Source organism: Takifugu flavidus, chromosome 14 (assembly GCF_003711565.1).
Source record: "Takifugu flavidus isolate HTHZ2018 chromosome 14, ASM371156v2, whole genome shotgun sequence".
In the NCBI taxonomy this organism is placed as follows: Eukaryota; Metazoa; Chordata; class Actinopteri; order Tetraodontiformes; family Tetraodontidae; genus Takifugu; species Takifugu flavidus.
Window position 1 is genome coordinate 3,368,148 of NC_079533.1, and position 12,077 is coordinate 3,380,224.

The 12,077-nt window shown below is 41.6% G+C and overlaps 1 protein-coding gene across 9 annotated transcripts in view; it reads left to right on the plus strand.

The window, feature by feature from the left end:
* Positions 1–12,077, plus strand: part of auts2a (activator of transcription and developmental regulator AUTS2 a) — a 222,542-nt gene that overhangs the window by 33,149 nt on the left and 177,316 nt on the right. For 7 of the 9 annotated variants that reach the window (XM_057053825.1, XM_057053833.1, XM_057053821.1 and 4 more), the window contains one exon: positions 7,970–8,179. In XM_057053825.1, coding sequence (XP_056909805.1) covers positions 7,970–8,179 — 210 coding nt within the window. The remainder of the gene's footprint in view (positions 1–7,969; positions 8,180–12,077) is intronic. The other 2 variants (XM_057053832.1, XM_057053824.1) reach the window with 1 other exon arrangement.

A 12,077-nucleotide genomic window follows, 5' to 3' on the forward strand; every position in this document is an offset into this window, starting at 1 on the left:
CATTCCAACCATAGCTCATTTAAGTTTTGCATGTAAATGTACTCCTTCCCACATACTTCAATGTGTGTTGGCATGTGTGTCTTATGCTAGGTTAGTTATTTAGTTTGGTTATGCTAGTTCTTAGTTTTAGGTAACAATTGGATTGAACTAAAGGTTTGAGATTAACGTTCTATCCTTCATATGACCTGTACATACTGCAAAATTGGTAACTAAGCAGATTTATTTCACAGAAGCTTTTAAGCTCAAGATGTAACCATGTTAGGAAGTTCACACCTCAGTGATTCCACAGTACAGACACCAGTAACAGTGAATGACAAGAATCTGATGCCCATTTAAGTAAATGGGCCAGCTCTCCCTGAAATGAAAACCACCTTATTGCGGTGGAGGGGTTTGTGTGCCTGAATGGGACTGAGAGCTGGGTTATCTGGGGCTGTTATGTTCCTGGTTGGCCTCCCATGGCAAACAGGTCCAAAGTGACCGGCCAGACTAAGTGTGGTTCACCAACCAAAATAAAGATCAATCAAAGTTTTTAACATCGCCCGGATTGGCGTGGCCGGGGTCCCACTCTGGAGCCAGGCCTTGGATTGGGGCTTGCAGGCGTACCCCTGGTGATGAGGACTGCTCCCACGGGACTCGGCTGGGCGCAGCCCGAGATGGTGACGTGGGCCTAACTTCCCGTAGGCTCACCACCCGCAGGAAGATCCATGAGGGGCAGAAGCAAAGTAGTTTGGGTGGCAGTCGTGGCAAGGGGGCCCAACGACCCAATTTTCAGATTAAACCTCTTGCTATAAGGACATGGAATGTCACCTCGCTGGGGGAGAAAGAGCCTGAGCTTGAGAGGTACTGGCTAGCGATAGTCAGGCTCACCACCACACACAGCATGGGCTCTGGAACACAGCTCCTTGAGAGGGCTCTCCGCTACCCTGGAGTTGCCCAGCAGGAGCAGCGGTGGACTGGTGTCACCTCACAGCCCCCCAGTTTAGCCACAAAGTGTTGGAGTTCACTCCTGTGAACGAGAAGGTTGTTTCCCTGCACCTTCGGGTTGGGGACACGTCTCTTGCTGCTGTTTGAGTCTACGGACCGACCAACAGCACAGAGTACTTAACCTTCATGGAGTCCCTGGGGTGGGGTGGGGTGCTTGATAGTGCTCCAACTGGGGACCCCATAGTTCTACTGGGGGACTTCAACACTTATGTGTGCAATGACATTGATACCTGGAGGGGTGTGATTGCAAGGAACAGATTTCCTGAGAGAGGGTGAGAAGCTCAGTCTGAACTTGGAGGAACTTGGAGTAGAGCCGCTGAGTAGAGTCAGCTGTGGTGGCTCTGGCATCTGTTTTAGATGTCCCCTGGACGCCTCCCTAGGGATGTGTTCCAGGCTTGTCCCACTGGGAGAGGCCCCGTGGGAGATCCAGGACACGCTGGAGAGACTGCATCTCTCAGTTGGCCTGGGAGTGCCTTGTAATACTCCCAAAAAACTGGAGGAAGGGTATTGAGAGAGAGAAGTCTGGGTACCTGTGCTTAGGCTGCTGGCCCTGCAACCTGGTTGTGGATAAACCAGAAGAAGACGAGACTATACAAGTTCTTAATTTTACAGGGCAGTATAGTTAAATGATGCAGCCTGCAGTCTTTAATTTAATTTCAATTACAGTTCCAGCTCCAGCTTTTTTATGTGGGATTTGAATGTTCTCCATTTCACCAGTCACTCCAGTTTACTCTAAGGGGCTCACCCTATTTGTGAGTATGTAAGTGAATGGTGTGTGATGGGCTTGATTAGTTGCTAATAATAAACACAGACATAGAGTCTGAGCCTGATTTTTCAGTTGTTTTAGTCCTCATCACAAAGTACTTACTCTTTTGTACTTAAGATCAAAACATGTGCTGTCTACGCCACAAACTCTGTGACTTCAGGGTTTGTTATGACGGCGTACACATGATGGAGCATCTCTCAGTCCCTCTGACTTTGTTTCATATTTTGGCTTCTCACCCTGTTGTCTTGTATTTTTTGTGCTGGATGTGTGGGTGGAAACAACAAACAATTTGATGCATGTGCTCCTGTGTATGCAAGTAAATTAAGGTTTTTATAATGTTTTAATCATGACTCAGTATTCCTAGCAAAGATTCAGATTCAGCACTGCGCCTACAACACCAGATAAGTAATTTCCAAGTAGGTATTGCAATTGCTTTGTAGTGGGCCTTCAGTCAGCATTTGCTGTTACCTGATTATGGTATATTTTTATTTTCCTGCCAGTGTTTTGAGGAAAGTGTTAGTGAAATAATTCCTCACATGTATTGTGATTAGTAAAATGAGGCACAGTGATTTGAAGTATAGTGAAACACTGAAATAATACAATAACTTATTAGTAAGGAGGGTTCTCGGTTTGAGCCCCAGTGCAGACAAAACATGGAAGGTGTTTTTTTGCACTGCCAAGGTACCCTTGAGCAAGGTACCGAACTCTCAAATAGGGCTTTCTGATCAACTGGCGAATCATCCAGGGGTGGACCTGCCTTTGCCCATATGTGCAAAAGCAGATCCAGGGGTGGACCTGTGCACCCTCCCTGTGACCAGGAATAGGGATAAAGTGGTCAAGAAGACAAGACAAGATGAGAGAACTATCAGTAATATGATGTTTAAAAAGACTGTTTCACACTATCCAGTGAAACTCTGTCATTCATTGAAGAATTGGCATGCTTAGAGCTGACACTTCATAAATAAGCTCTTTCCTGGCTCCAAAAATCAGAGGTTCACAAGCTGTTCCCATGCTGCCATTGTTGTCAGTCGTGTTTATGTTGCAAAATATTGATTTTCAATAGTGTAACTTGGCAGCACTGCACTTTCCTCTTCAGTAGGCAGCTTCCACTCTGATGGCTGCCTCTCCAATTTAAAGGTCTTCCTGGGGGCATTCCCTGAATTGACTCAGTCAAAGCAGCCACACTTTTGACATAACAAAAACATGTTTGATGGGTTACTCTGGGGGTTGTGAATGTTTTTCACAGTGTGTCAACAGTAGATGAACAGTTTTATCGATCAGCCCCATCAAGTGTGGCATTTTTCACCACTATGGACAGACTGTTTTTTCAGGGTTGATAGAATTATTACTAGTCAAGGAGGACGACAGATGATATTTTTGCATTTATTATTGGATCAGTGCACATCTCTGCAATAAAACTGAGCTGAATTGAAGTTCATCAGATTTTTACTCCCTTTCATTCACACTCATACTGTCATGGACTACTTTCATATTTTTTTAATCAGCAACCTTGCTTCGAGTGATTAAAATTCTTAAAGACTTTATCTACTCTCTCTAAGGTATTTTCTATATCCACTGAGAATAAAGCAGTATCTGCCTCTCTTCCCTGTTGAAAACATTACCAGTCTTAGGGTTAGGGTTAGGGTTATGGAACATTATGGAATCTTCACCTATTTTGTGGAAAACAACTTTCCAAAGCAGCTTCACATCTGTAGTCAAGTGCTATCAGAAGGAGGGATCAGCTTTAGGGTTCAACAAAATTACAGTTTCTCTTTGAATACTGGTCTCCATATTCAGATTGTAATCATACATAAAAGAGGATAAAATAAATTATATTTGCGATCTGATTTTCTAGATTTATTTTTCTAACCCAAGTATTTTGTACTTGCTGAGCTCTGAAGGCTTCAGTGTTTAATAATTTCATGAATGTTTGTTTACATACTATCATCAATATTAATGCCTTAAACCGGTGATCCTAAAACGTTTGCCTCAGAAAAAATGGTTAGTTTTCATTGTACTTTTTTTCTATGTGAAGCATTTGATGGCGTAATTTATAGTACCGTATTTTCACGACTATAAGGCGCACCTAAAACACTGAGATTTTCTCAAAAATCGATGGTGCGCCTTATAATATGGTGCGCCTTGTGTGTGGACTGAATTCCAAAATCTGCTGTGCGCCTTTGGTGGGTGCACTACGGTAAACGCTCCGCCAATCGATTAGCAGCACACCTACGCGTAAGGATCCCCTAAAATGGCGCCGGTCAAGCGAGACGCGTATGAAGCTTACTTTAAACTGCAGGCCATCGAATATGCAGCTGAAAATGGCAATCAAGCAATCTTAGTGTTTTCGCTTTATGAGGCGGCGGCATCTCTTCATACGTGCAAGGACAACTGTTGCACAGCGGCTGCCCGCGGATTACCAGGAGAGGGTGGCCATCTTCCGCATCTACTGCCGCGACAAGATAACCGCGCCCAGCCACATCTATGAGGCAGTGGCAGGCAAGTTATGCCACCATATGCGGGTGGATTGTAGACGCATGTGCTATGATACCGCCTTCATGTATTGTAAGAGCTTTCACAAAAGTCGGCATCAACGCTGAAGCGGAACCGGTCGGTGAGTCTGATTCAGATGATGAAGAAGAGGAATTCGGGATGTTGGACATTGAATGATGACAGCTGATGTTGACAGCTCTTTATTTCAGATACAGAAGATGAAAACTTTGATGGTTTTGTGATGGAAGAATTAACATTTTGTTCAATAAATGTGTCAAAACTCACTGTTTTACTTCCGCTGTCATTTTTACTGTATGTTTTAGCATGTGCCTAAAAATACGATGCACCTCATGTATGTTTTAAATACAGAAATAGCACCCATAACTGAGACTGCGCCTTTTAATACAGTGCGCCGTATGGTCAGGAAAATACGGTATTGAGCAGAGTGTTCTAATAAACAAGCCTACTTTTGTAACAGACTATTTATCCCGTCATAGAGACCTTGCATACAGCCAGACATTTCCTTCTTATTTATATAAAACAAAATATTTACCTTTATCTATTAATTAATTCCTGATGCATTTTATTCCTCTTTCCTCATTATTGTCATTTCAAAAAACTGAAACGATTGTTCACTTAAATGTCAAGATTGAGAGACCAAAATGTAATCAGAGGATGAGAGTTGATATCTGTTAAGAACATCTTCTCAAATCTGTTGTAATCCATTGTGATGTTATCAGTTCAAACTTTTGATGGTGATTTTGGATAGGGGAAAAAAAACTGTGTAGCAATTTCAGGGAGCCTCTCTCACCCAAACAGAACTTCAGCAGCGTCAATCCTCATATATCTTACTACCTCTAAAATCACAAATTTTTCTCACCTCAATCTGGCTGAAAGAGGATCCAGGAGTCAGTAGGTGTTGATCTGTGCTGTCGTAATGTGAGGGCTCGTTGGTGGTTCATGGATCACTCTTTATAAAATGAGACAGCAGGATGGAGATGGGTTTACCAGACAGGATTTAAACTGTTAAATACAAGCAACCATAAATGCAGACCCAATAACTCAACTTTGCAAGTGCACTAACACTAATATGTAACTATAAAAGAATATAAATAATAATTCTGCAAACATTGAAAATAAATCTGAACTTTATATTCCTCCCTCAGCCACAAAAAGAAACCCTCTCATTTCATAAAAATAAACAAGAAAAATCAGCCAATAATAAGAACAAGAACAAAAAAACACTTTACTTCAGCACATAGGAAGACTGAGTTTCTCTGAGTGTCATGAGCATAGCTATGAAAATTTTGTTGAAAAATGTTTCCTAAGGAAGGCATGTACAATGTGAAAAGGATTTGTCCAAGTACAAAACCTTGTGGAACTCCATGGCTAACCTTAATTGTATGAAGAGGGAACGCTATGGACATGAGCAAACGGGTATCTATCTGATAAATATGATCTAAACCAGTCTAGTGCTGTCTCTTTAATGCCAATCACATGTTCCAGTCTCTGTAACAGGATGCTGTGATCAACTGTATCAAAAGCAGCAATGAGGTCCAACAGAACTAGCATAGAAACCAGTCCATGATCTGAAGCTATAAGAAGATCATGAGTAACTTTAATAAGTGCTGTTTCTATACTGTGGTAAGCGCTAAAGCCTGACTAAAACATCTCAAACAGGCTGTTTCTCTGCAGGTGCTGCAGTAACTGAGTCACCACCACCTTCTCAGGAATTTTAGAGATAAAAGGAAGGTTGGATATCGGCCTATAATTTGCCATAACATCAGGATCCAGTGATGTTTTTTTAAGCAACGGTTTAATAGCTGCAACCTTGTAGCACCTTGTTCTTTACCTGTTTTTTTACCTGTTGGTAAAGAACCATTGATCTGGTCCAGGATAGAACTGCCTACCATTTGTAAAACATTCTTCATTAAGTGTTTTGGGATGGGCTCTAAAAGAAATGTGTTGGACTTAGATCTTTGAATTAATGAAGACATCTCGGAAAAAATATATAGGAATAAGGAGTTTAAGGGCTCGTTGGAGACCCTGTATGTTTCCACAGACGGCACATCTGGTGATGGTCTAGCACAGGCATGGGCAAACTAAGGCCCGGGGGCCACACGCGGCCCGTTAAACGTTTTAATCCGGCCCGCCAAACTTGAAAAATTAAATGAATAAACCTTGTTAATGTTAAATTTTCACTGCAATTCTGGTGTTTTCCCACTAGAAAAAAGACAGTCAGGAGGAGAGTGATGGTGATATCCTGAAGGATAACAGAACTTTCAGTGCTTTAAAATAGAAATGGTTATTAATTTTTTTTTAAAAGGCACATTTTATTCATTTGATTTTAAGTGTTTTAAGACTCATTCCAAAGTCAGATATTTTGTCTCTTCATTTTCATTTGAAATTAAAGCACATGTTTTCTCCATATCCCAAGATGTGTATTTTTTCTCCAATGAGGTGAGGTTACCAAAGCACTCCATCCATCCATCTGCTTCTGGTCCGGCCCCTTTGTCAAATGTTAGAACCCATTGTGGCCCACGAATCAAAATGTTTGCCCACCCCTGGTCTAGCAGCTCTTGGGATGACCTTATTAGCTTTTACTCTAATAGTTAGAACTTTATTAGTGAAGAAGTGAAGTCAAGAAGTTTTCACCATTAAAGGAAGAAGGGATGCATGGATCTAAAACACTGTGGCTCTTGGTTAATTTGGCCGAGTGCTGAAAAGAAATCTGAGGTTATTTTGGTTTTCTTTAATTAAAGTGTTATACACGGTTGTTCCAGGACCCGAAAGCAGCCAGCACGCAGTGCAGGATGGTTGAAGGTTACAGGGAACAGTTTGATCCACGAGAGGTGGAAAAATCTCGATAGAATCCAAAAACAGGCCACAAGGGAAAAACGCACCACAATAGTCAAATCACAAGAAGTCAAGGTTTCGCGAAAGGGGACAGGGGTTTGTTGGTTCATCTATATGTTCATGATATGGAGTGAATTGACAATAAAAAGTATCTTATCTTAACTCATCTACAAGAATACAATTTCCTTTCGGGGCACCACCATGACAGCCAGCAATGAAGCAATGGCATGCAACTAAACATTTCATCACTGGCCAGATGAGGGGGGCCCAGAGAATGCTACGGAGGCCACCATCGCTTTTCCATACTTGCACACCAACTTTATATTAATTTTGGCAACCTTCAACTGACGTAGTCTGATGTCATTTGTTCCGATGTGAACAATAACTTTACCAAATTTACGATTGTTTTACGCCAGCAGCTTTAGATTTGTTTCTGTGTTCACATAGCGCAAAACAGAGTGGGCAATTAGCATAGTCTGTTTAGCCACGGGAAGTGGTTGATGGTGCACTGTGGGCCTTTGGTGTGGGCTACATTTCCTGTGAATGTCACCCAGCCGCCCTGGCTATCACCCAACCCCCTGGCTAGCCGTTGGCTCAGATGCTTCCAGGAGACACCTAGCTGCAGCTATACTAGGCTGTGGAACCTTAAAGCTGCTGAACCCTGTCTCAAGCTCACTGAGTCTTGCCTCCAGTGGCATAAATAAACTGCACTTTCCATACCTATTACCATCACTAAAGAAGGCAGAAGAGTAGCTATATTTTCTGTGTGGGTGAAATTAACCTCTCAGCTCTACTTGGCACGTTAAGAAGGGAAAAGTCAGGTAAACGGTTGATCTTAATTTGCCCTATCTTTTTCTGCTTCTTTTCTAGAAGAACATGGGATTAAACCCCCAACAGTGCAGAAAGAATCAGACAGGCCCTCTGCACAAGAAAAAAACACCCAAGGTTTCCAATGGTCTTAGCTTGGAGTATTGCAAGAACAATCACCATCAACTGCATTCAGACCAGGAGAACAACCCCCAGCTAGTCCACAGACATGGCAAGAGGAAGAAGAAACACCACAAGAAGAAACATGCCTGGGTAAGTTAAAGTAGACCTTACCTGCCTGCAATTTTCTGCTTTCCTATGGATATATGACATATACCATGAGGAAAGGCAAATGAAGCAAAATAGCATATGTTTGTGTGATAACTTCTACAGTTCAACAAATGAAAGTGTTTTAACTCTACTTTGCTTCTGGACGGCTCCGCAGAAACATCAAATCTAGTTATCTCAGTTCAACTGGCACCATATGTGGGATGGCTTGTATGGTGCAAGAGTGCACATCTGGATTTTTCTTCTTATGCTTCAAAAAACATTGATTTCTCTGTGAATTTATGCAACCTGAAATTGTATTTGTTGAGACACTCAAACATTTGATAGCAATTATCATTGTTTTAGTGTTCCCCTGAAGCATTTCAGAGGAAATGCTTTATCCACGCTTATGTGCCACGCTTTCTCAGGTTTTTATATTTCTCAGTCCATTAACCTGTCGTCCTGCAAACAAGCCAAACACACAAATCCCTTGAGAGCACAGAGAAATTCCAGCAGAAGCAGATGCAAACTTACACATGCACACTGTGCACACATCAACCACACTACTATTTACACACAGCCTGATCATGAGATTTGGCTGCATCCAGAGGTGGTTTCTCTAAGACAGGTTCCCTCCTAAAGTATCAAAACCTACCTATCATATGAAGACCTTTGTTCAGAGTCAGAGTTGATTTATTTTGTTAACTTCTCATACATTCCAGTATTGTCAATGCAGCCACCTGTAGGAGCCAAGTGTCCCTTTGCTTCAATGGGACTGCGGGGAACAGATTTTTTCATTGCCTTGAGACTCGATAGTCTTTGGCTGAATGCTATGGTTCTGACCCACCCTTTCATGCCCAGCATCTCTGGGGTGAATGGAGCAGAGACTGGCATGGACCCTGGGCTTCAGCGTGATGGTTGAAGGATCAGCCAAAAGACTGAATCTGTTTTTGATGGACAGCTATTTTGAGACAGACACCTTCACCTGAGCATTGGGAGCTCAGTCCCAGTGCAGATTTCGCTGGTTAAGTCAAAAGAAAAACTAAACACTATTTCATAGTATTTGTTTGCTTGAATATTTCCATTAGTCATTTCTTACAGTGTGAATAAAATAGACTCATTGTATTTCCTTGTTTCACTTTAACATAATTTCACATAAGGAAACTAAATTCCTGCGTTAGTTTGACTACATAAAATGCTTGGGGATCCCTTAGCTTGACTAAAATCCTCCCAGACTGGTACGAATGGAGACGGACTAACACACCCAGATAGCTCAGTTATGAGTCGTTTTAAGAGGTCATGTGGATGGTGCAATCCATAAATGCTCAGCATTTTGCTTGCATTTCCCTCACCTGGAGGCAGAAGCGAGAAGTAGCCTGGTGGATGGATGCACAGACCACCATGCTAATTCATGGATGAGTTTACAGCCCATTGCTACTGCCGTTTCATCTGTGGCTGCTACCTCACTGATTAACTTCTGTACTGATTTTTGTGATACAACACCTGGTGCTGCCCAAGAAAAAGAGTAAAGCAGTGCAGTGCAAGTGCCACCTACTGTAGGGAATGTGACTTGACTCCACCCATAATCTGACTACTAGAAGCTACATAGTGGACGGAAAGTCTGGTTGCATAAATTAGTGGTCCAACTTAGATGCATATTTAAGCAGACTTACAATTAATGGTTATGTGCACAAATATGAGTAGATCATTGTGTTGGAATCTGCTTGGGTAGACTGATCCAGAAAGTGAAACCCTTCTTAAGATCTAAACAAAACAGAACTGGTGAAAACACTAGAAAACAGACATGACAAACACAGAAGGATGATTCAGCTTTTTATTTTTTCAGAAAAGAACGAGAAAGCAGCCAATGATATCAATGGTGAAGACATCTACAGTATAATGCTGATGACCAGCCTGCCTGCACATTGATGATGCTGCATAATTTAAACAAGCATTTTTCCAATGATTAAAAGACAACTCTCACTGTACTCTGTACTCATTCTTTAATCTCTTTGTACTGTACTTTTCCCCCAGCAATAGTTAAACTACCTGTAAATGTTTCTGCTTTGCACTTTATAATTACCGTATTTTCTGGACTATATGTCGCTCCGGAGTTTAAGTCGCACTAGCCAAAAAATGCATAATAAAGAAGAAAAATAGATATAAGTCGCACTGGACTATAAGTCGCGTTTTGGGGGAAAATTTATTCGATAAAATCCGAGACCAAGAACACACATTTCATCTTGAAAGGCAATTAGCATGGATTAGCAATAGGGTTACGGTATGCTAATGTAACCAATTCAGCTACATGACCCACAACGAACTGAGTACGTGTCTGCTTTGTTAACGTAACATATTCACAGTTATTCAGATAACTATAGCATAAAGAACATCCGAGCAAGTTTACCAAACAATCAAGTCTAACGCCATAGACGAAGCACCGCTTCTTCTTCTGCGTCGCTAAAGGAACTTGTACACACGCCTAGAGCGCCCTCTTGTCAGTGTGAAAATAACGAACATGTGAAATTCTGTAATAATGTATTTATTTAAGTCGCTCCGGAGTACAAGTCGCACCCCCTGACAAACTATGAAAAAAAGTGCGGAAAATACAGTAGTTATTTGTTTTAGCAAATTTTTGGGTGGAAAAAAGCATTGTTTTTAATTTAAAGCAGAATGAAAAAAATATATACTTCTATATTAGCTTTATTTAGTCTTTAAGTTAAAGTTGGAGATATTGTAACACATATGTGGATCTACAGCAGGATTTTTCAACCTTTTTGAGTCACAGCAAATGTTATACAAAAAATCCCACACCGCCAACCAAAAATATTATGAAATGCCACTTTTTAGCCTAATAATAAGAATATAGTCTATTTATACTCAATGTGAAATATGAACCTAGATACACACAAAGCTGTTATCCAGGGAGCAATTGAAGCCAGGTACAAATGAAGCTCGAAACCTTTGACAGATTGGGGAACTCCTTCGCAGCAGTCACCCAAAAACTGTCCAGTGATGGGTCAGCGAAGCTTAGCTTTAAACTACGATTAGTTGTTAGCTCCTCCTGCTCCTATAAAGTCATGTCCTTCCCTTAAACGTATATGGGTTACTAACCCAGTCAAGGGATTCAGTAAAGACTGGAGGAAAATTAAAAGAACGTTTCTCCTTGGGAGTTGGCAAATCTTTACTCCCCCCCCCCCCAAAATGGCAGTGACTTGCAAAAAAATTGCGTCTTCATTAACAAAACATACATTGGCCAAGAGTTGTACATCAATGTACCACCAATGTCCATGAACTCGTCAAGTTCCAAAGCAAATTCCTTCTTCAATCAATCAATCAATCGATCAATCAATTTTTATTTATATAGCGTCTTTACAATCAAAATTGTTTCTAGGCGCTTTCCAGAATCCCAGGGCCTGACCCCAGACAAGCAACAGTGGCAAGGAAAAACTCTCCTTTAACAGGAAGAAACCCTCAGCAGGACCAGACTCATGTAGGGGGACCCTCCTGCTGACGGCTGGGTGGAGAGAGAGGAGAAGGGGGGAGGACAGGTAGAGGAGAGGAGAGGTAGAGGAGAGGTGAGGTAGAGGAGAGAATAGGCATAGATCATAGAGAATACATACAGAAATACATTATATTAAATAAATTATGCTGCCAGTGGAGTCAAGTTGAATGGGTCAGCGGGATCGGAGGTCAGTATGCAGCTCTGAAGGCAGCGATACCTGTAGATAAATACAGAAGGGGGGGGGGGGGCAGAAAAACTTCACAAGAAATAGCATCACTTCTTGATGCAAAACCTTTCCAAAACAACATTTTTAATGCCTGCAGACACGTCATCAGTTTGTTTGGCAATAGTGTTATCTGAGTGGGGTTATTTCTTTTACCACATCAACACTGAGCATCC